Source organism: Lichenostomus cassidix, chromosome 1Aa, assembly GCF_008360975.1.
Source record: "Lichenostomus cassidix isolate B80296 chromosome 1Aa, HeHo_3.0, whole genome shotgun sequence".
Taxonomy (NCBI): domain Eukaryota; kingdom Metazoa; phylum Chordata; class Aves; order Passeriformes; family Meliphagidae; genus Lichenostomus; species Lichenostomus cassidix.
In genome coordinates, this window is record NC_139480.1 from 21,233,596 (window position 1) to 21,254,635 (window position 21,040).

The following is a 21,040-nucleotide window of genomic DNA, read 5'->3' on the forward strand; positions in this document are numbered from 1 at the left end:
TGCTCTGTATGATTGAAAATGAAGATGAATAGTCGGGAAGAGAGTTGCAATTACTCTTTTGTTTGATGACGGATTTCAAGTTCATCACATTTTATGCCATTCGATATGAAATTATTCAAATCAATGATCTGATAAATTCCCTCTGGTTCCTAAACAGAGCAAAATCTATGGCAGGACATCATAGTATTATTTTACTTGAAATAAATTATTCTGGCATTCACTAACTCTTGTGACAACTCCAAGCTGATGAAACAGCTACCTAACAATGTCATTAGTGATTCTATTTGGTGTAGCTCTGATGCCAGCAGAATAAAATGGAATTCTGTGATGTGTTTTCACATCTGCATTATACATACAATGTATGAAAATACATGAAAGCTTGGTTCAGAAGTCCTTGCATAGCCCTTGGATAGACAATGGTTACAGAGCAATGTGCTTCTCACTCTCACATCACAATACCAATATTTCTGTTTCCTTTCTGAGAGCAAACTCACGGGAAATTCTTAATGTGGCAGGATGTAAGTGGGATGAACATTTGCATCGTGAATGGATATTTTCAAATTGTTTCTTACATAAGAAAAACTTCCTTGAAATAAATGATAGCTACAGACTTAGATTTAATGTTGTTGTTTTCCAGTCAATGGTTCCAAGAGCCATATCATTGAGCTGTTCCTTTCCCAGTACAAACCATATCTGCTACTGTTGATTTCATGCCCTAACCAGGGGCACTAAAAGTTCCAAATCATTTTCCCTAAAACCAGAAATATAAATTAAAAACTACACAAAAGAGGTTTTCAAGATTCTGGAAGAAACTAAGTTTACTTCACCTCATTCTATTTGTCTGGGACTGCATTTTACAGGCAGCATTCCCCTGGAAAAGATTCCCCTGGAAAAAAGAGAAAAATAAACCAACCAACTAAACAACCAACCAAACAAAAAAATAACCAAACAACAACAACAGAAAATACCACATCCTGGTTTTCAGGAGTTTAAACAAAAGACACTCACTAAAATTACAAATCTTAAAAGAAACAGCTGTGTTTCTTTTCTGTCTTGCACAGTACCTTTTTTCCTAGATTATATCCTTGCCTTATTGATATTGATGTCAAAATTTCACTGATTACAGGAGAGACAAAATTTGACCTATTATTGACTGTGAGTACCCCTAGAGCTTTGAAGGGTTGCTTACAGAGGCAGAATGTTTGGCTGTTTATAGAAATTCATGGTCTGAGAATGCTCCAGGTTGACCTATGTGATTAATTGTCCTTGAAGGAATAGGCAGCTGACTTTTTCCCCCACCTTTTCTAAGTGGTAAAATTTAAATAATCTTACTGTCTCTTAGAAAAAAAAAAACCCAAAAAACTCTTTAGAACTATTTTGCAGACTGCATTTCGTATTTTAGCAGAATTGTCAATAGCACACAATAAGTACCCCAAATGCAGCTCCTTTGACTCATACTTTTTCCAGGTGTGGGGAATTTCTCTACTGATGTAGCTGTACTTTTTGAATTGTGATTTTTTTTCCCCTGGATGATCAAGTCATGTTTTTGTTGGTGCCTTTTGTATTCCAGGAAGCAGAATGTGCATACACATTGTTTGTAGTTGCCATCTTTTGGCTCACAGAAGCTTTGCCACTGGCTGTTTCAGCTTTGCTCCCTGCCTTTATGTTCCCATTGTTTGGTATAATGGCATCAAAGCAGGTAACCCTTATTTTTATCTCTTTTACATTGTGCATATCTGAAATCAAAACTCCAAAGAATGAAACACATAATGTTGAAACCTATCAGACAAATCCATGGATTTGCTGAGTGCCAATTGTGATAGTTCTGCCTCAAGACTTGCTTACATGCTTTGTCTTCAGGACTTGTTCATATTTCTTTAATATTTTTTTCTAGATTGTGATTCAGTGCTTGGATGCCAGTGGATGGGAAAATGCTAGATAGTTATGAAATATTCTTAATATTACAGAGGCGAAATGTCACAACAATGACCCATTTGCAAACTGCTGAGTATACACCTTCATGCCAAACAGATGACATCACAGAAAAACATACTCTGAGCCTATGCTTAAAGTTGTTATTTTATCTGTTGGATAGATAAAAAAGTAATAAAACCAACATGTCATTGGTGGTTTAGTATGTATGTGAGATGATGATTTTAGGTTGTTCCATCATAAGCTTTATCTTTAGTTTTGTTTTAAACATATGCACTGCAGTGCATTTTATTCTTGCATCATTTGGTTAAATGAATTTAACAGTTCCAATGAACTTAACAGTTTAATTTTAAGCCAAAATAATTTTTCTTTATCAATTTCATTATATAATCTTACTGTATTTTTTCATTTAAATGATAATACCAAATGCTAAGGGAAATTCACGTTTTAATTTAAAAAATCTGATTTCTTTTTCCTTATTGTTTTTGTGGGATTTTGTTTGGTATTTTTTTGTTTGTTTTCTTTTATTTGGTTTTTTATTTTTATTTTATTTCAGGTGGCATCTGCTTATTTTAAAGAGTTTCATCTGCTGCTGATTGGAGTAATTTGTTTGGCAACATCAATAGAAAAATGGAATCTCCACAAAAGAGTGGCTTTAAAAATGGTGATGCTGGTGGGTGTCAACCCTGCATGGTATGTGCTGAACAATGTCTTGAAGGCCAATAATACTTGTGGAAAGCTATGTATTCCAGAAATAATCGCCTACTGCTTTTTCTACAGCAGAAATTCAGCTTTTCATTTCTACTCGAACAAAGTAGATATTTAAATTGATATGACTGATTTGTAGGGGACACTTTATTATTTTGCTGAAATTCTAATTGAAAGTTCCCTGCAGTGATTCTGTTCATAATAAGGATCCTTCTTAAAAAAGTATGTTTATGAATAATATAGGGATCCCATTTTTGATGGTCATTGGAACATTCCCACCAAATGCCTACAACATAAAATCTGTTTCAAGCTGATTATTTTTATTTTGATGGTATTTTCAAAACTCTGGACATGCCCCCTCCCCAAAAAAATCTAAACAAAGCAGTTCAAGTACATTGTGAGGGGGAAAAACTCATAAAACTGAGCAGGTGGTGAGGAAGGGAAAAACATCAACTTTCTGTCTTTACTTTTGGTGTTTTCCTTTGTCTACATATAAAAAAAATATCAAAGGATAGGAACTTAGCTGGATGAGGTGATAAGGGAAATGAAATCACACTCTGCTTACTCACTATCAACATGTGTCTTATGAAGTGAAAACTCTTTCCTTTGCTTGCTTTACAAACTTGCAGAAATGGTTTAGGTTGGCAGGTACATCTGTCAGTGTATTAGTAAGGCTGCAGATAAGACCTATAGAGCAAGTTTGGCTTCCCATAATACATCATGCTCATGACTCCTTGCCAGGAAACAGACAGGAAGCAAATGGTCAGAAAACCAGACACCCAGGTCTAAAAAATAAGATGGCTCTTAGGTGATTTAACTGATGATACTTCATGGAAATGCTGGATTATTTATATTCCTCAGTGATTTGATTGACCTAATTTTAAATATCACAAGTATTTTGATTTAATTTTGCTTCTTTTGATAGCTGGCAGCTCTGTTTGGAAAAAAATTCTCCTTACAGTCTTTTCCTACTGCCTCCAGTTATCTAAGCTGTATTCTTGAGCTATGTAGGTTTAGTTATTTAAACTTCTCTTTTGATCACTCCTAAATTCTCAGCTTCTGGCTGAAATGTTGAAAGGGAGAACAAGACACAGAGGGGCTGGAGCCTGTCCAGAGAAGGGCAAAAGAGCTGGTGAAGGGTCTGGAGCATAAGTCCGCTGAGGAGTATTTGAGGGATCTGAGGTTGTTTAGCCTGGAGAAAAGAAGGATCAGGGGACCTATCACTGTCTGCAACTCCCTGAAAGGAGGCTGTAGACAGGTGGGGGTCAGCCTGCTCTCCCAGGTGAAAAGTGACAGGACAAGAGAAATGGCCTCAAGCTGGACCACAGGAGAATTAGATTGGATAATAGGAAACATTTCTTCAGTGAATGGTTGGTCAGGCATTGCAACTGGATGCCAAGGGAAGTGATTGAGTCATCATCCCTGGAGGTATTTAAAGATGTGGAGATGTGGTGTTATGGTTATGGTTGGACTCAATGATCTTAAGGGTCTTTCACAGCCCAGATTATTCTTTGAGCCTGTGAAGACCTCCTGTCTTTTGAGCTATGCAGTGTAGTCTGCAGACTAGCAGGGAAGGGTGAATATGTCTGTGCAACCTGCAGGAACTAGGAAGGGCAACAAAATACTGATTGTGCACTATAAAACAAAGTGTGACTTTACAGCTGGATATAAATGAAATAATTATCCAAGGTCTATGCATAATATTTTTTTAAACAATACCACAGGGAAAATAATGCAGAAAAACTGGGGCTGAACAGGATAGATCTTATTAATTTGTAATAATTTTTAAAGTCCCTCATTAGAGCCCACCACATTGTACCAAAGGGTTACCTATTCATCAGTCCATCTAATGCTGGAAATTTATGATTAAGAGTTTTGAAACACTTCAGTGAATGTCTTAATTATATTTTTAATCCCCTTGCAAGTTCTACTAAAATGGCATTTCTTGACAGTGTGAAATTTCATGTTCATTGTGCTTATTCTGACCTGTATTTTCTGTGTGAGACACTATTCTTCCTCAATTTCTGTCTGAGGATCTAATAAAAAACTGTTAAATTAATGGGTTTTACACTACTGATGACAATTTGTGTTGAATCAGGTCTGTGACTTGCTGGTCTACAGATCCTTTCATCACCATGCAATTAAAAGTGCACTGGGAAAGACAAGGTGCCCCTGCTGACAAAAAATCCAGTTTGAAATGTTGTTGCTGCTAGCTGAAATGAAAGGTTATGAGAGATATTTTGATGGTATTTTTACATCATCAAATAATGTTTACATGATTTTTATATAATTTTTTTTACTGGTTTCAAGTACTGAGTAAACCTGACATTTTTTTGTGACGTTTCTGATCAAGGCTGAGCAAAGAACACTACAAATTGCACAGATGACTTCTGAGAGAAAGGTGCAACACCACCATCCCTTCACTCAGTTCTCTGCCTGTGATGATGTACGGCAGGTTTTTAATGACAGTGACAGCACCTTGGAACAGGGAGTCAAGAGGACTGTTCACATTTACAACCCCTAGAAATGCATTAAAACCAACATTCTGACCTGTATTCTAAATTTACAGTCCAGCTTCACCAGACTGACATGAAATATTTGATTTTTCAGGCATTGGTGCAATTCAGTGTATTGCATTACTAATAAGCTTAGAAAAAGCCAAGGCCAGATTAAGGCATTGCAATGACCTTCCCTTTCCCATTTAATATCAAAGATGATGTTTATTGAAGCCCAAAATATGTCTACACCTGTCTCGGTGCTCTGATTAAGAACAAATTTAAGTATCACTTACTGAATTGTTACTATTTCTTCCAATAACAACTAAACTGGTATTTACAGGACTTACAGCCTAAGTGATAACTCCAGGGTTTTGACCTAGATTGTACAATACAAGATTAATGACATCAGCAGCATAGCCATTTTAACTCTCATTTGAATTTTTGACATGCATGGTTCTCTTTTTTCAAAGATGGTTAAATACAGTATAATAGTGTAAATAAACATTATTGCTTTTGCTTCACTTTATAGTACGTTTGAACCTCTAAAATACGATCATTTCAGTGTCTTAGATCAAGACAATTTTTTATTCAAAAATGTTCTCAAAATTACAGGCTTTAAATTTTCAGTGTTTCAGCTTTCCTGTTGACAAAATTCTCAATTTATATTAAATAGACTGATGATAGGAGGTGTTACTGTAACAGCCACAGACTCTTCTCTCCTATTCCAGGCTTATGCTGGGTTTCATGGTTAGCTGTGCTTTCTTGTCAATGTGGCTCAGCAACACCTCTGCTGCTGCCATGGTGATGCCAATTGTGGAAGCTGTAGCTCAGCAGATCATCAAAGCTGAAGCAGAAGCTGATCAGCTGGAGATATCTTGCTCTAATGGCTCCATCAACCCAGCACTGGAGCTGGACGGTAGGCACATGGGGCAGTGCTGTCTTTGCCACCCTCGTTCTGCAGTAAAGAATGCAGCAAACACAATTAAATAGCTAGAGAAGGACTGTAATCATTATGTGCTTCACTCTGAGACATCTCTTGGGTTACTGTGTGTGAGCTCTCTCATGATCACACCAATTAATTAAAACTGAGCAGCAGAGGGTGGCACTTGGATGAGAGGAGGGGAGAAGGGAAGGGGTTGGTTTACCAGCCTAATAAAATGGCTGGAAAGAAATATGACTCTGGGCTATAGATACACTAAGGCTTAAACATTAGCACAAGAAAGGAACTCTTTAAGCCACAGGGTAATGTTGGAAGAACAAATGAATCTAAACTGATTACCTACACAGTTGGATTGTAAATTAGAAATATTTCTCCTCATTAGAAGATTCAGATTCCCAGGCATAGGAGTCATGAAGGAGTAGAGCACAAATCAACTCTTTCTGAGATTGGTGCTTGCAAATGTATTCATGGGGTGATGTGAAGTGATTGCATAGGATGAGACATGCTGATGGAGCCTTTCCAGTTTTGCTCCCTTAAAGTCTTATCTGTCTTTGCAACTCTTTCTTGCAGAAAATATAGGAGAATGTGAAAAGCCAGATTGGAAAGAGAAAGAAAAACAAGTTAATGGGTAATTGTTATTCATTTACTAAAGGCTGTTTTAAGAATTCATCTAAATAGAATATGTTTGTTACAATGCATGCCTTTGTTTTTTTCCAGATATAACAATATGGGTAATACAGTATGCACAGTTGAAAAGGAAAGTGAAAAAGGAAGGGAACAGGTACTTAAAGTGTCTTTTTATTATTCAGTGTAACTCCATGCGACTCCTAACATGGTACAGGTAGCAGTGAAGCTGGTTATATGGGAATAAGAGATACACCTGTAGTCGCACATATGCACACAGTTTGATTGTATAGTTATTTCTCTAGTGGTTTTCTCCTCCCAGTGTATTTTACACAAGTTAAAGCAACCTCACCAAAGTACAAACTCTGTGTATCTGGTGTATGTATGTGTATCAGTCCAGACAAAGGAAGTTCTGTAAAGACTAAGACAGATCAGGAAAAGGATTTCAGGGTTTGACTCTGCCTCCTTTTCCTTTGCATGAATAATTTTGCTACTACTGTAGCTGCAAACCAAACCACACTGCAGACAACTATATTGCCAGTGAATTGTCTGGCTCTTCTGAGATGTCCTTGAGTTCTATTTTTGTGCCTGATGATGAGCCCTTCTTATATATTAATGGGTGTATATACTTTCTAAACAGAACCTACCACCTGCTGAAGCAGAGAGAAAAAGCAGAAAGGACAAAAACAGTGGGATTCTCAAAGTGATGTGCTTATGTGTTGCTTATTCTGCTACCATTGGAGGCCTGACCACAATCACAGGAACATCAACTAATCTGATTTTTACTGAGCACTTCAATTCGTAAGAGATTATATTATATTATTTGTATTCTTCTTAGTCCAGAATTTTAACTTTCTTTCTTGAGCTGTCACATGGGTCCCCTAAAACACATTATAAACCTTGCCCTTTGATTTGCTATTATTTGATTCTATGGCTTATCTTAATTGTTTGTTAAGGAGAAAAAATGAAATTGCTGTGTTGTATTTGCCTTACACAGGGAAAGTCTATATGTGATCTGCCAACACATGCAACAAGATGATCATTGTTTGGTTAAGTAGTACTTTACTCTTTGGGTAGCTGCATGGAAAAAGATAGATTTGTCTGAGGAGGAAAACACTGCTTAGCATGAATAAGACAGGCATTACCTGGCCGTAAAGGCCTGTTATTAATTTCTAAATATAGCAGGAGGTGAGTTCAGTCTGCTTAGCAAAGAGCATCAGGAGACTTTCAAGAGGCTGTTGAAATGAGAAATCAGGGTCCATTAATCAACAAAAAAGCAAATCATTTCAAACCGGTCTGAAACTTTGCATTCAATGGAACACCTCATTTTAAGGTTTTTCCAAAGCATTTTTTAACATTCCTTTTCATATTTAAGTAGAGCTGCTTTGAAAAGAAAATTGGCAGATTTTATTCCAAACCCATTGAAATCCAATGGTTCTTGCTCAACATTTTTTCTTCTGCAAACTACTCATTGTCAGAAAGTCCTACTCCAATTTTGAAATAGAACAAGATAAAGTACAGTCCTTTTTTAATTTTTTTTCCTCTCTACCCACTATTTTGTAATGCACATAGCAAATTGTTGAAGATCAGCTATTGGTAACATTTGCAGCATTTGCCTGGAAAGAGTTTACTGTTACTGACACTGAATCACTGTAGGAAAAGGATTATTAAAATCAATCACATTTTTTCATTTTCCAGAGGACATAGGTCTAGAAAATAAATGTGTTCTGTGCATCCTTGCTTCAGGCAAGACCTGTAGTAGATTATCTAACAACAGTAGATAGTCCAACCAGAACTATGTAATAGATTGTTTTTAAAAATAATTTAAAGTGATCATCCATTCTATCTGAGGAATATTTCCTCTGGAGATGAAGACTACCTAACATCAATATTCAGATTGCTAGAAGTACTTACTGTACTTCAGCCCTGTACAAATTTACTGTGGAACCTGATAACAATAAATTAACATTTGATAATGTAATTGACTCTTTAGTATTAAGTTTTTAGACCTTGTTTTTTTGCTCAATAGGAAATTATCACATGTATTTCAGAAAAGATCATAAACACCTTAGCAAGTGATGATGAAATGTTAAATCGCTACTACTCTGATGTCAGTTTTTTCCTCTCTTGGAACTTTTACATTCAAAAATTGATGTGGCTAACCATGTAATAAGAGATACATAACCATGTAATCAATAAATTATGTAATAGTACAATGCTTTATATTGTTCTAGTTCCACTGTTTCATCATTATGTACAATTGCAACTTAGAGCATCACCTCAAAAAGAGGGTAGAGTGGTAGGTTTGGTCCCTGCCAGCACTTCATTTGTGATATACGTAAGCCTCATAGTAAATATAGATCAAACCTAAAATTTGCACAATACTTGAGAGAGCATTTATAATAAGCATTTATAGCTTCAAAACACTATGGAATAATCAAAATTATTTTCCTTCTTGCAAGACCTGAAATACAAAAGGTTGGCTAATAATGGGAAATAGTCATTAGGGACTCTGTCTGGACATTTTTCTTTCCCCTCCATCTGATTTTTGCGTCAAGGAGGAAGGCTGCTCAAGGAGATGTGAATTTTCTCACGTTTAGAATTAAAAGCTCTCTCAGCAGAGCTGTAGGAGCTCAAAAGAAGAGTAACTTCTGTCCACAAAGTAAATTAGAAAACAGGGGGTTTTACCCTTCTTTTTTGCCCATGTGGCATCTATCACATTCAACAATAAGGCAATTTCTTTCAGAAGACCAAAGCCCTTCTCCTTTTCTTAAATGCACATGGAAGGGAGATCTCTGCTTGAATGACCCACATCTATAAACAGTAGATTAAGACAGCCTCAAAGAGACAAGTTGAGTGGAGAAACAATCCACCTAGCCAATAAACACTCCTGGAAATTAGTAATAATAATTTTGATTTTAATAAGTTTTGAATCACTTATGGAAATCTTAGCAATACAAGTCTCAATGTTGCTTCCACTGTTATCTCCTACATTCATTGGAGCTTTTGCATTTGAGTATATTTTCTTGTGCTAAAGTCTCATCTCAAGAAACTCCTTTCTTTCAAGTTCTGTTTCTTTATAGTCCTAACAGTCCTTAGGCTGTGCATGGCCCTCCATTGTTTACTGAGCTCACTTTAGACACAGCTCAGTCACTGTCAGATCCCCAGACCCGTTGCTGATCCAGTGCTCAGATCACTGGCACAGCTGGTTCCTCTTGTGGTCATGATGACCAGGAACAGGATGGGAGGGCGAGGTAAGAGGACACCAGAGGCCACCTCGTGCTGAAGTTCACTGCCAGCCAGAAGTATTCTCCTGCAGCAGTACTTTCTGACACTTTGCACAAGTCTTCATTCCTTTGTGAAGCTCAACTGATCTTTTTTTTTTTTTTCCATCCAGACGTTACCCGGATTGCCAGTGCATCAATTTTGGATCCTGGTTTATCCTTTCCATCCCCATCACAGTTACTATTCTGCTGCTCTCCTGGGTCTGGCTCCAGTGGCTTTTCCTTGGGTTTGAGTAAGTGAACGGTATAATCAATAAAACCAAAGATTATTGATATGAAAGATAATTTCTGCCAGGATTAAATATTGCATCTTAGTTTAACAGGCTTAGTAGGATGAAAATGCAGCAACAATGATTTTGCAGCCTTGATTAGTATGGCTCAATCTCCAGATGGGACAAGAATTTTCTAAAATAAGGATCCTGGGCTACTCAGCCCAGTGTGAAAAGCTCAGATCACAAAAGGATGTTCTTGTTCCTTTATAATATACACATCATTAAACAGTGCACGTGTGCAAGACAGAAGAATGTTGAAATCTTACACAGTTTTTCGGACTGGAAGAGTCATAGGAGTATGCCCTTTGTTGGAGTTTGGACACTTGAACAATGTCTGTGTTATAAACTGGATGACTGTATTTGTAAATGTGAGGTAAAAACTTCTGCTTTTCCTAAAGTTGTATGTGGTGGTATGGTAGGGTTTCTGTTTCTCCACAGAGCTTGGGCTTTTATGGTTTTGGAGAGTACAATACTTTTGGGATGATTCTTCAAAGCCTTTTTCTCCATGAGCTCACTAACATCTGGAGAGATTGATGGGACACCAGTCTTCCATCATTTCATGGCTATTTATGGTGCAAGATATGAATAGTGAGACTAGATTTAAGCAGACAGAATTATCCCATGCTTACCACTCTATATGTGAACATTTATTGTTTCATTTTTCTTGCTTGTTTTGATAGTGGTCTTTTTAACACTGTGTAAGAGTCTTATCCAGGAACGAAAACCTGGCTTGTAGCAAATACTGTGCTGATCAATATGCAGGCTACTTACGTGATACAAACTGTTTAATTCCAAAACAAAGTAAAGCAAAGCCATAGGTGACTTTCATTAAATAGACAGGTTATATATTTGATAGTTTCAATTAGTTCACATGATAAAAGTTTCATCCTTCCTGGGCAAATGAACTGGTCACATTTTGTTGCTGCTTCTGTCATCTCCCACTGAACATTGCCAATTAATTCCAATATGCTCAGTTTGGTGTGTGATAATTAAATGGGAGATACTGCATTATTAAGTGACAATTTTACTTTTGTTAAGTGCTATGGTAACTGCAAAGGTTGGACATTCTTTTTTCTGTATATATTGCTAATTCATCATTCAATATTGCTGCTTTACATTCCAGTTTTAAAAACATGTTCAGGTGTGGCAAGAAGAAAACATTTAGAGAAGAGGCCTCATCACGGGTGATTAAGGAGGAGTACAAGAAACTTGGACCAATTAGGTATTTCAAACTATAAATCTGCAAACAAGTGCAGGTAAATTCAAGTGTGAATTCAGGAAAATTTATAATTCATTCTACTTCTGCTATAGCTACCCAGAAACTGTTACACTTGTCCTGTTCATTCTAATGACCCTTCTGTGGTTCACCAGAGATCCTGGCTTCATCCCAGGATGGTCTTCACTTTTCCCAAAGTAAGTGATCTCTTTTGATACACCAAAAAGAACTGTACTGTGTCTTAACTACGTACCTTCTTTTCTTATCAAATTTCAAAAATTAAAATACTTTTAATATTTCAGAAATATGCCAGGCTGAGGTTGTTGCAAACCTTTGTAGGGTATGCAGGAGGTAAATTCCAGCAATTTCATGTATGTATGTGTGCAGTAGCTTAAATATATCAACCAAATTACAGAATAAAACAAAGTGCCTCCTAAAAAGGATTATGCCTAGGTTTTAGGCTTAACCTGGTGAGGGAGAATGCATAATGATTGATGCCACAGTATCACACTTCCTCATCAAATGTGAAATTTGAAGAATAAATCTGGTCAGAATTTTTTAATCTAATGCCCTTAATGACAGAACACTTTTATGCATCTTGGCCAACATCCCCTGCTTTGACACTTAAAATTAATTACATAAATTATTATCTGTTTGTATATAACTCCCTTAACATCATAGTTCAACTGAACACCACAAATTCAAAAACTCGTATTTTTTTGCCTTCTGCTGCAACTTCCCCAGGATCACCTGAATTTTTTTCTTTAAGGTATCAGTCTGTCTTACAGGAGCTTATATTACTGTGATATCTCCTTTTCTCTTGCTGTAATTACTGTAATTTCAATTCTGTTTTTCTGTGATAAAGTTTTGAGTTTCGCTCTGGGGTGGTTGGGAAGTAGTTGCAGGATATGGACAAGTAGGACTTAATGCTGCTTAGGTCCTTATGGATTTAACATTTATTACTGGATATCCCAAAGGCCAGTGCTGGACTAGGAGGGTAATTTTGCATTTTGATTTCCTGTGTGTTTGTGATAACTGACATGTGAACACACATACATCATACCTTCTCTCTTTAAAATATTTCCACCACTTGCACACCTCCCAGTGCTCTTTCAGCATGCCTGGGAGATGTCAGAAGCAATAATTTTAGCACTTCAAAGATTTAAATGTAACAGACAATTATTTTGTATAAAAATACTATTTAAAAGTGTATTAAAAACTAAGATAGTTTGTAAATTATTTACTTTCAATTACCAAAAAAATTGTAAAAGAACATTTGTTTTTCCCTTGTAACAACAGCAGAGTTGATGATCATTGTCTCATATCAAATGCTGGACTCTTGAAAGGGTTTTGGAGTGGTGACCTAATCAAGCAATCAGCTAGCTAAGCAATCAGGCTGAGTTGACTTCTTTTTCTGCTTCCCATTAACACCAAGAGCTCACTGAACATTGTTTAAAGAGCTGCATATAAAACTGAAAAACAAGCACTTATGGGACTTAAGGCTCAAATTACTTTTTTTCAGTCCAGAGAGCCACATATTCCTATTTGAAACTTGTTACCATTATCTGAGGATTTTGTTCATTGTTAGAGAAAACCAGAACCTTCTCAAAAATAAGCATGGTTACAGGTTCTGCGCAGGGATGTGGCTTTGGGGGTGCCCTCTAATATTGTCCTTGGAAGGAACTGCAAGCATGCATCATGTCACATTAGTCCCAATCATGCTGCAATTTGGATGAGATGACCTGAAGAAAAACAAAGCTTTTGTTATGCACTTTAAGATGAAAGAAAGCATTCCTTACTATTCATACCTTGCCTGTTTCTAGATAGCTTTAAGGCATAAAACTAGTCAATTAGATCAATACTTTCTGAGCAACAAAAAACTTCTTACTGAAAATACATGAGTGGGGCATAGGTTCAGCACAGGTACACCTGTGAGCAAGCCATACACTTAGAAAAAAAAAAAAAAAACCCAAACAAAAAACCCAAACCAAACAAGAGCAGCAACAAAGAAATGGGAAAACAACCTCAAAACCCAGGAACTGTGTTTCTGTCACTGTGATGTCCAAGAGGCTTCTAGCAGTGCCCTGAGCTGCAGGTCACATCTCTTACACACTTGTTCCCTAAGGTCCCTGTTCACAAAATTGCTCAGTGTTTTGGATATAAGCACACAGATAGGCCTGTGCATAACTTCTTAAATTTTATGGTACAGGAAACTATAAGCAAATATTCTCCACCCTTACAGAAACCTGATAGTACTTGCTTTCCCCAGGGTCTTATCCCACAATCTCAAGAAGGTCTCAGGGAAATTCTGTCACCTGAAAAGAGCTTTGACCTTATCAAAAGCCATAATGTCAAAGCCATAAGTGACTTCAAGACCCTCCCAAACTAGTGTGTGGGTCCTGTTAGGGGGAAATCACACCACCCTCAGGATCTTAAACTGGAAAATCTGTCTGATCCTTTATTCTAACATCCTGAAGATCAAAAGAGTTACATTGTTCTGTGTGTTAAGCCCAGTAGGGACTAATTTTTTAAGAACATAAATTTTCCAGAAAGAAATGAGGCTTGGTGTTAGGGTGGCAAAGGCCAGGTTCCTCAGATTTTGGAATTTGCTATTTTCCTTCATAATCATGTCTGTTGTCAAGCTAAGAAAGATAAACTCACATATTGCTTTCTCTCTGAACATAGCTTCCAGCTATCTGTTTTTGTCTTTGTTAGATTACAAACTTTTCTATGATAGGTGCTTTAAAAATATATGTCTTTTGTAATTTTATCACCTTATTAGCTTTTCTTGACAAATTAAATGCAATGCTTAAAGCTTTGCTTCAAACAAAATTTCCCATCACTCTCACCACTCATGTTCCTGTTCCAAGGCTCTTGTGTGCATCCTCATGAGTTACTGAATACCCCTTTAATATGGAAACACTGACATTTTTGAAATCCCAGCAGAAATACTGGTATTTAATTATGATACCTTCGTACTTCTTTTTTAAGAGCTACTTTTTTAATGCCAGCAAATTTTTAATCCACATTTCTGGTGTAGCAGTATTGAGTAGAGCTCATTTTTAGCAGCTTTAGCAGATGCCTTTCAAAAACACATTACCTTTACCAGTTAATTTTTCTTAAAAAAATAAAATATTGTAAATCTATTAAAGACTAATCTTTCCTTTGCTGTCCTGCCCTGCACCCTTTACCTCCTTCTGTGAGCAGGTGGCAGGATGTTTTAATAAATATTGTATAATGCTACAGAGAGCAGCACAGGATAAAAAAGCCTGTTTCCTTCCCATCTGTTGACAGCACAGGGTCACACATCATTTCTGCTACAGAAGTTTCCTTCTATGTCCTGGCCTGCTTCCAGGCTGTAGGATATTAGCTTCAGTTAGAGGAGTTCCAAGTTGGCCTTTGGCCAGGGGTTTATGAGACTCATAAGAAACAGAAAGTTCAACACTGGGCTGCAGCTGATTACAGCTGACATAGGCAAGGTGGGCTTCCCTCACTCTTCCTCAGATTTTTGCCTGAATGTACTGTATTTTTTTGTTCATAGTTTATTGCTTTCTTTACTTCTAATAGAAGACCACTAAGTAATTTGGCCCACAGTCCTGTTCTCTACAATGATCTCAGCTGGAGTAATTTTGAGATCTCCTGAACCAACAGGTTTTTTGCTTCCTTATAACACAATAAGACTGGCAGCCCTATAAGCAGGTAGATGTTGTATATGCAATTGTATTACAACTTGGATAAGTGGACTTTGAAAAATGTTTATCTCAAAATTTGATAATGATTGAAAAGCTTCTGTTTGAAATGGCATCATGTGTGTGTCCTCATAATAGTTTGACTGATGGTAGGATGTTGTGTGTGTCCCAAGCAGGTTTTTTGAAAATGGTGTTTTGTATCAGGAATACTAAGTTTCATGAGCAAAAAATTGCACTCCTTGGTTCAACAAGTGTGAGTGCAAAGTCCTGCAGCTGGGGAAGAATAAGCCCAGCAGGAAGAGGGCTGCAGGGTCACCTTGACAATATTTAAAACTACGTGGTAAGGAGCAAAGAGGAAAGAGCCAGGCTCTAAATGGTGCACAGTGACAGCATGAGAGACAATTGGCACAACACAAAACTTACAGGATCCCTCCTGAACATCAGGAAATGCTTTTTACCTCTGATGGTGACCCAGAGGGGTCATGGGTTTTCCATCCTTGGAGAAATTAAAAAACTGTCTGATCATAGTCCTGGGCAGCTGGCTCTGAGTGACTCTGCCTGACCACAGGAGGTTGGACCCTGAGGTCCTTTTCAAACTCAACCATTACATGGAAATGCAGCTGCCCAGAGGAAAGTGGCAGCATGGATTGTTTCTGTATCTAGATCTTGCTTTCCTTCAAAAGTTCTAACAAGTCTTAAGAGAATGTAGGATATGATCTGAGAGGAAGAGATTCTGGATCTCTAGACCTGGTGCATCTGGTCCTAGGCTAAAGGTGATATATAGGCAGAACCCTCTGCCCTAAGAAACCACAACAATATAATAACATATTTTTCAAAATGTGTTCTGTGCCAGCAGAAGCTAGGAAGCAGGACACAGAAAATATTAGAGAATTACTTCAATTTCTATGCCACCTTTATTTTGTGACAGTGTTAGCTGAAACTATGTTAGTTTTTGTGTAAATCAGCTATGCATATTAATATATTTTTTAATTTATCCTAGCAAAGCAAAAGGATCCATGAGGTTATCCATTTGCAGCATATAACCAAGAGAACATTTTCCCCTTCAGTGAAAACTCTGGTTCAGTACAAAACATTAAGCTGCTGGGAAGACCTGATGGGGAGTTATTATTGGACTTACTGTGGCTGAATATTCAGAAAAGCATATGGTCTGAGGCTGAGAGAACAAATATATTGGTGTATTGGTTCAGAAAATCTTACAGAAGAACTTGCAGAAAATAGAAGAAAATAACAAGGTTAAGAAAATGTTAGCTTTGGTTAGCTTTCTTCAGTAAAATCTCTATTCATTTTAATGAGCACCTTGACTGAAATAAGACAGACTGGGATACGTCACCAGCTAATATTGCATAACAGACTCAGATGGATGTGTTAAAATGGCCTTGGGGCTCAGCTTTGCACCTTGTCTGATCTTGGGGCTACTCTGTACAAGTTAAAAGGGTATTGAAGCAGTTCAAGAAACAGTAGTGCAAACAGTTTTTGAGCACTGGAAGTGGCCAAAACAAACATGACCCTTGTAACTGTGACCACAGTAGTAATAGCCATAGGAGGATCATAAGAAAGTTCTGCTGCCATTTCTTAGCTACAAAAGCATTGCCCTTTGTGACTATGCACACTGCTTTTTAAGGTCTCTTAGTCTATTGCAGAGCATATTAAAATTATTATATTTATCATTGAACTGTGAAAATTCGTTTTTTAAGCATCAACTACTCCTACTCTCCCTCCCCCTGATTATTTCTGTGTGGCAAAATAACACAAGCTTACCCAAGATGTTTGTTTATGAATTTAGAGGACCTGCACCAAATATTTCTATAGATGTGAGGAGCTGACCTTGACTGTCTGCCCATCCAGTCACTTTCTCACTGCCTCTCCTCAACAGGACAGGGGAGAAAATAAGGTCAGAAAGCTTGTGGGTCATGATAAAGACAGAAATATTGCTTATCAGTTACCACAATGAACAGACTTGATATGGGAAATATTAATTTAATTGCCAATTAAAAATATATTTGGATGGTGAGAAACAAAAACAAAACTACTTTTTCCCATCCTCTTTTTTTCTGGACTCAACTCCTTCGTTCCTTACTCCTCTACCTCTTTCCACCACGCCTAGTGGTGCAAGGGATAGGGAATAGAGGATTATGCTCAGTCCACAGCAGCCTTTTCCTGCTACTCCATCCTCCTCCTAGCTCTTCCCCTCCTTCTCCTGACTTTATATATTTATGTGGTATTTTTCTTGTTAACTTCTCCTTAGGTATAAAAGCTATATTACGGATTCTACAGCTGCCTTGGTGGTAGGCCTCCTGTTCTTCATTATTCCAGCAAAAACATTGTCTAGGACGTCAAATGGAGAAAACAGTTGAGTATATTTTGCTGTAAATTTTACTACAATATGATACCTAAGATGCTACTGTAAATGTAAATTATTGCACTTGTTAGAGGAATATTGTTAAATACAAATGCTAAAGTCTTAATAGAGGATATAAAGCACTGGGATATAAAGCATCCCTGGCCTGGAAGTCAGTGCCAAAAATTTTGCAATGTGAGCAGCAAGTGCTAGTGCGATGTAGGAAGCTGCTACCTGCAGCCCTTGGACACCAATGGAAACCACCTTTCCACCCACTGCAATGAGCTTTGAAATGGGACTGCAGGGGGCAGGGCTAGGCTTATTTTTTGAAAATGTTATTTCTAATTAGAGTACCCAATAAAATTCAAAATCGTACATTAATTCATTATAATGTAATTTTTCCTCTTCAAGGTGGATTTTTCCTTTAAAATATGCATCTGGCTTGTCCTCTTTATGCATTCAGTTGTGCTGCTGAAATCAGTGAGATCTGGGGGTTCACAGGGAATGCAAAGCCAGAACCTAAATGAGTCTAAGTGAAACAGCATTTGCTCAGTAATCTGTCTGAATAGTGCAGTTTTATTGAATAAATTAAACTCATTGATCTACAGTTATCTTCCACATAGAAAAGAAGGGGAAAGGGGCCAATGCTCCACTGGTGGAAACATCACAGCTCTAATATCTCCAAGCTGTGACAGTTTTCCCCAGCTAATGATCTGTCCCAGGAAGTGCAGGTTGTTCCTGTCAGAGACTTAGTTCATGTTACAATGATGAGATTTTTGTCTTTGAAGTTTTCCCAAGTATTTCCTCAGGGAGATTATTTTAAGAGCTTGTCAATATGTTTTTAAATGTTGTTTTGGGTGGGGCTATATATATATTTTTTTTTTTTTCTCTAGCTGTTATTGGTTACACTCCACTGATTACTTGGAAGGAATTTCAGTCATGCATGCCCTGGGAAATAGCTGTCCTTGTTGGTGGTGGGTTTGCACTGGCAGACGGCTGTGAGGTAATGCACTTTATAGAAGATACTGAACAAATATCTGACCCAATCAGGAGCAATTCAGACACACTGTGAATTCACAGTTATTCTCTTGTTTTAGCAAGGCTCTCTGTAGCAATATTGAACAGGTTAAATGTGATGAATATTCAAGACATTCAGAAAGCAGAGAAAAAGATGCTTCCTATGTCTTCCAAGACTATGCATAATTAAGACTACTGTTTCTTATTTAATTTAAACCTGATGGGAGCCGGAGTTGTGAAGGCCCACTGTTTCCAAAGCCTTAGAGTTAATGTAACAGAGAAAATTCTCATGTTGAGCCTGATGGCTTCTCCAGTAAAATCAAGGTTTTGGCCTAGACTCTGGTCATGAAGCTTAATATTCTCTCATTATCATTTTATGATTAAGTTTCCTCTAACCACCACAGAGATGCAAATATATATAAATGGAATATAGTTTGCATGGGCTCCTATAGGGCACCGTTGAATAAGAAAAATGGTCTCAAAAACATGTGATAGAAATATGGAAGATATTTCAGATTTTTCTCTTTTACATAAATACTTCACAATTAGCAGATGAGTAAAGTCCTGTTATATATAATTTTAAAAATTTTCCTTTCAGTGACTTGCTAACTATCATGTTCTCATATTCCTTATGCAGGTTTCAAAACTTTCTGAGTGGGTAGCAAGTAAATTGACCCCTCTAGGGTCATTACCCTTGTGGCTGGTTATCCTGGTATCCTGCCTTATTGTCACCTCAGTAACAGAAGTAGCCAGCAATCCAGCTACCATTACGATCTTTTTGCCCATACTCTCTCCTTTGGTAAGTATAACAAGCTTATTTTTAATCAGAATCTACTCTATCATCCATGTAATAATGCAGGTGCTCAAAGAAGCAGTTTTAAAAAGTCTCAATAAAATACTTAATGCAGGTTTTTTGCTGTCCTGTATTGTGCATTGGATACTTGGTTGCTTTAGCTATTTCTAACAAGAAATGCTGAAAAATTATTTAAACTAGATAAAAGTTCATGTCATGATTTAAACCCAGACAGCAATCAAGCCCCACCCAGCTGCTCACTCACTCTAACACCAGCAGGATCTAGGACAGAATCAGAAAGGGAAAAGCTAGAAAACTCATGGATTGAGATAAAGACTGTTTAACAGGGAAAGCAAAAGCCCCACATGCAAGCAAAGCGAAACAAAGAATTAATTCTTCCCGTGGGCAGGCAGGTGTTCAGCCATCTCCAGGAGAGCAGGGCTTCATCACATGTAGCAGTGACTTGAGGTAAGAAATGCCAAACTCCCAATAAACTCCACTCCAAACTCCCCCTGCTTTATATACTGAGCATGATGCCATATGGTATGGAATATCCCTTGGTCAGTTGGGGTCACCTGTCCCGACTGTGCCTCCTCCCAATTTCCCACACAACCCCAGTCTCCTCATCAGTGTGGCAGTGAGAAAAGTAGAAAAGGCCTTTGCTTGGTGCAGGTACTGCTCAGCCAGAGCTCTTAGGACTTCTTCACTGCATCTTCAGTGAAAATGGTTAACACTGCAGGTTGTCACAAAGATAAGACAGAGCTTATAGATGTGTTTCATATGTAATTCTCATTTCTTCTGTCCTTAGCTCAATTCTATCCTTTCTTCTCATCGTATTTATCAAAACATCTGATTCTTTCTTCAAAACTTACTGATGGTCTTCTAGTCTGTAGCTTTTCCTCTTGATCTGCCTTGACATTTACTAATGCCTTTTCTGTCTTTCAAAGAAATGTTTCTCCTCTTTTCACAGAATTACCAAATCATTTAGGTTGGAAAAGATTTCTGAGATCATCATCTCCAGTCTTTGACTAATAACCACTTTGCCAACTAAACCATGGCGCTAAGTGCCCTGTCCAGTTGTTTTTCAAACACTTCTACAGATGATGACTTTACCACCTCCATGGGCTGTCCATTCCAATATTTAACAACCCATGCACGAAAGAAATTCTTCCTGATGTCCATGCTGAACCTCCCCTGGTGCAGCTTGAGGCCATTTCCTCTTGTCCTGTCACTCCTCTCCAGCAGATCAACACTCCCACCCAACACAGTGTCATTCTCAGCTTTACTGAGGCTACAATCTATCCCTTCACCCAGATCATCAATAATGTGTTATATACAAATTCAACTTTATCATCTTTCTTGCAGTGTTTTTGCATTTTGTGCCTGTGTAATAAAGAATGAGTTACCAAAAAAGGTGATTTCTCACTGTTGAAACTGGCAGTTCTACTCACATTGCACTTGTGTTAATATAAGAAGTTTGTATTTCTGTATTTAATTTGGCAAATGCATCCCTTGACAGCTGTACTCTCTTTAATTTTTTGTAGGCTGAAGCCATTCATGTGAACCCACTTTTCATTTTGATACCTGCTACCTTGTGTACTTCCTTTGCATTCCTGCTTCCTGTAGCAAACCCAGCCAATGCCATTGTATTTTCATATGGTCATTTAACAATTATGGACATGGTGAGTTTTAAGCAAAACTAAAAGGG

General features: G+C 37.5%; 1 protein-coding gene across 2 annotated transcripts in view; it reads left to right on the plus strand.

Annotated features, from left to right (window-relative positions):
• Positions 1 to 21,040, plus strand: part of SLC13A1 (solute carrier family 13 member 1) — a 48,861-nt gene that overhangs the window by 23,031 nt on the left and 4,790 nt on the right. The window contains exons 3-15 of one of the 2 annotated variants that reach the window (XM_085042132.1): positions 1,571 to 1,699; positions 2,489 to 2,625; positions 5,867 to 6,054; positions 6,649 to 6,706; positions 6,796 to 6,859; positions 7,343 to 7,503; positions 10,100 to 10,219; positions 11,382 to 11,480; positions 11,570 to 11,671; positions 17,430 to 17,533; positions 18,416 to 18,525; positions 19,177 to 19,338; positions 20,877 to 21,014. In XM_085042132.1, coding sequence (XP_084898258.1) covers positions 1,571 to 1,699; positions 2,489 to 2,625; positions 5,867 to 6,054; positions 6,649 to 6,706; positions 6,796 to 6,859; positions 7,343 to 7,503; positions 10,100 to 10,219; positions 11,382 to 11,480; positions 11,570 to 11,671; positions 17,430 to 17,533; positions 18,416 to 18,525; positions 19,177 to 19,338; positions 20,877 to 21,014 — 1,572 coding nt within the window. The remainder of the gene's footprint in view (positions 1 to 1,570; positions 1,700 to 2,488; positions 2,626 to 5,866; positions 6,055 to 6,648; positions 6,707 to 6,795; positions 6,860 to 7,342; positions 7,504 to 10,099; positions 10,220 to 11,381; positions 11,481 to 11,569; positions 11,672 to 17,429; positions 17,534 to 18,415; positions 18,526 to 19,176; positions 19,339 to 20,876; positions 21,015 to 21,040) is intronic. The other variant, XM_085042140.1, reaches the window with a different exon arrangement.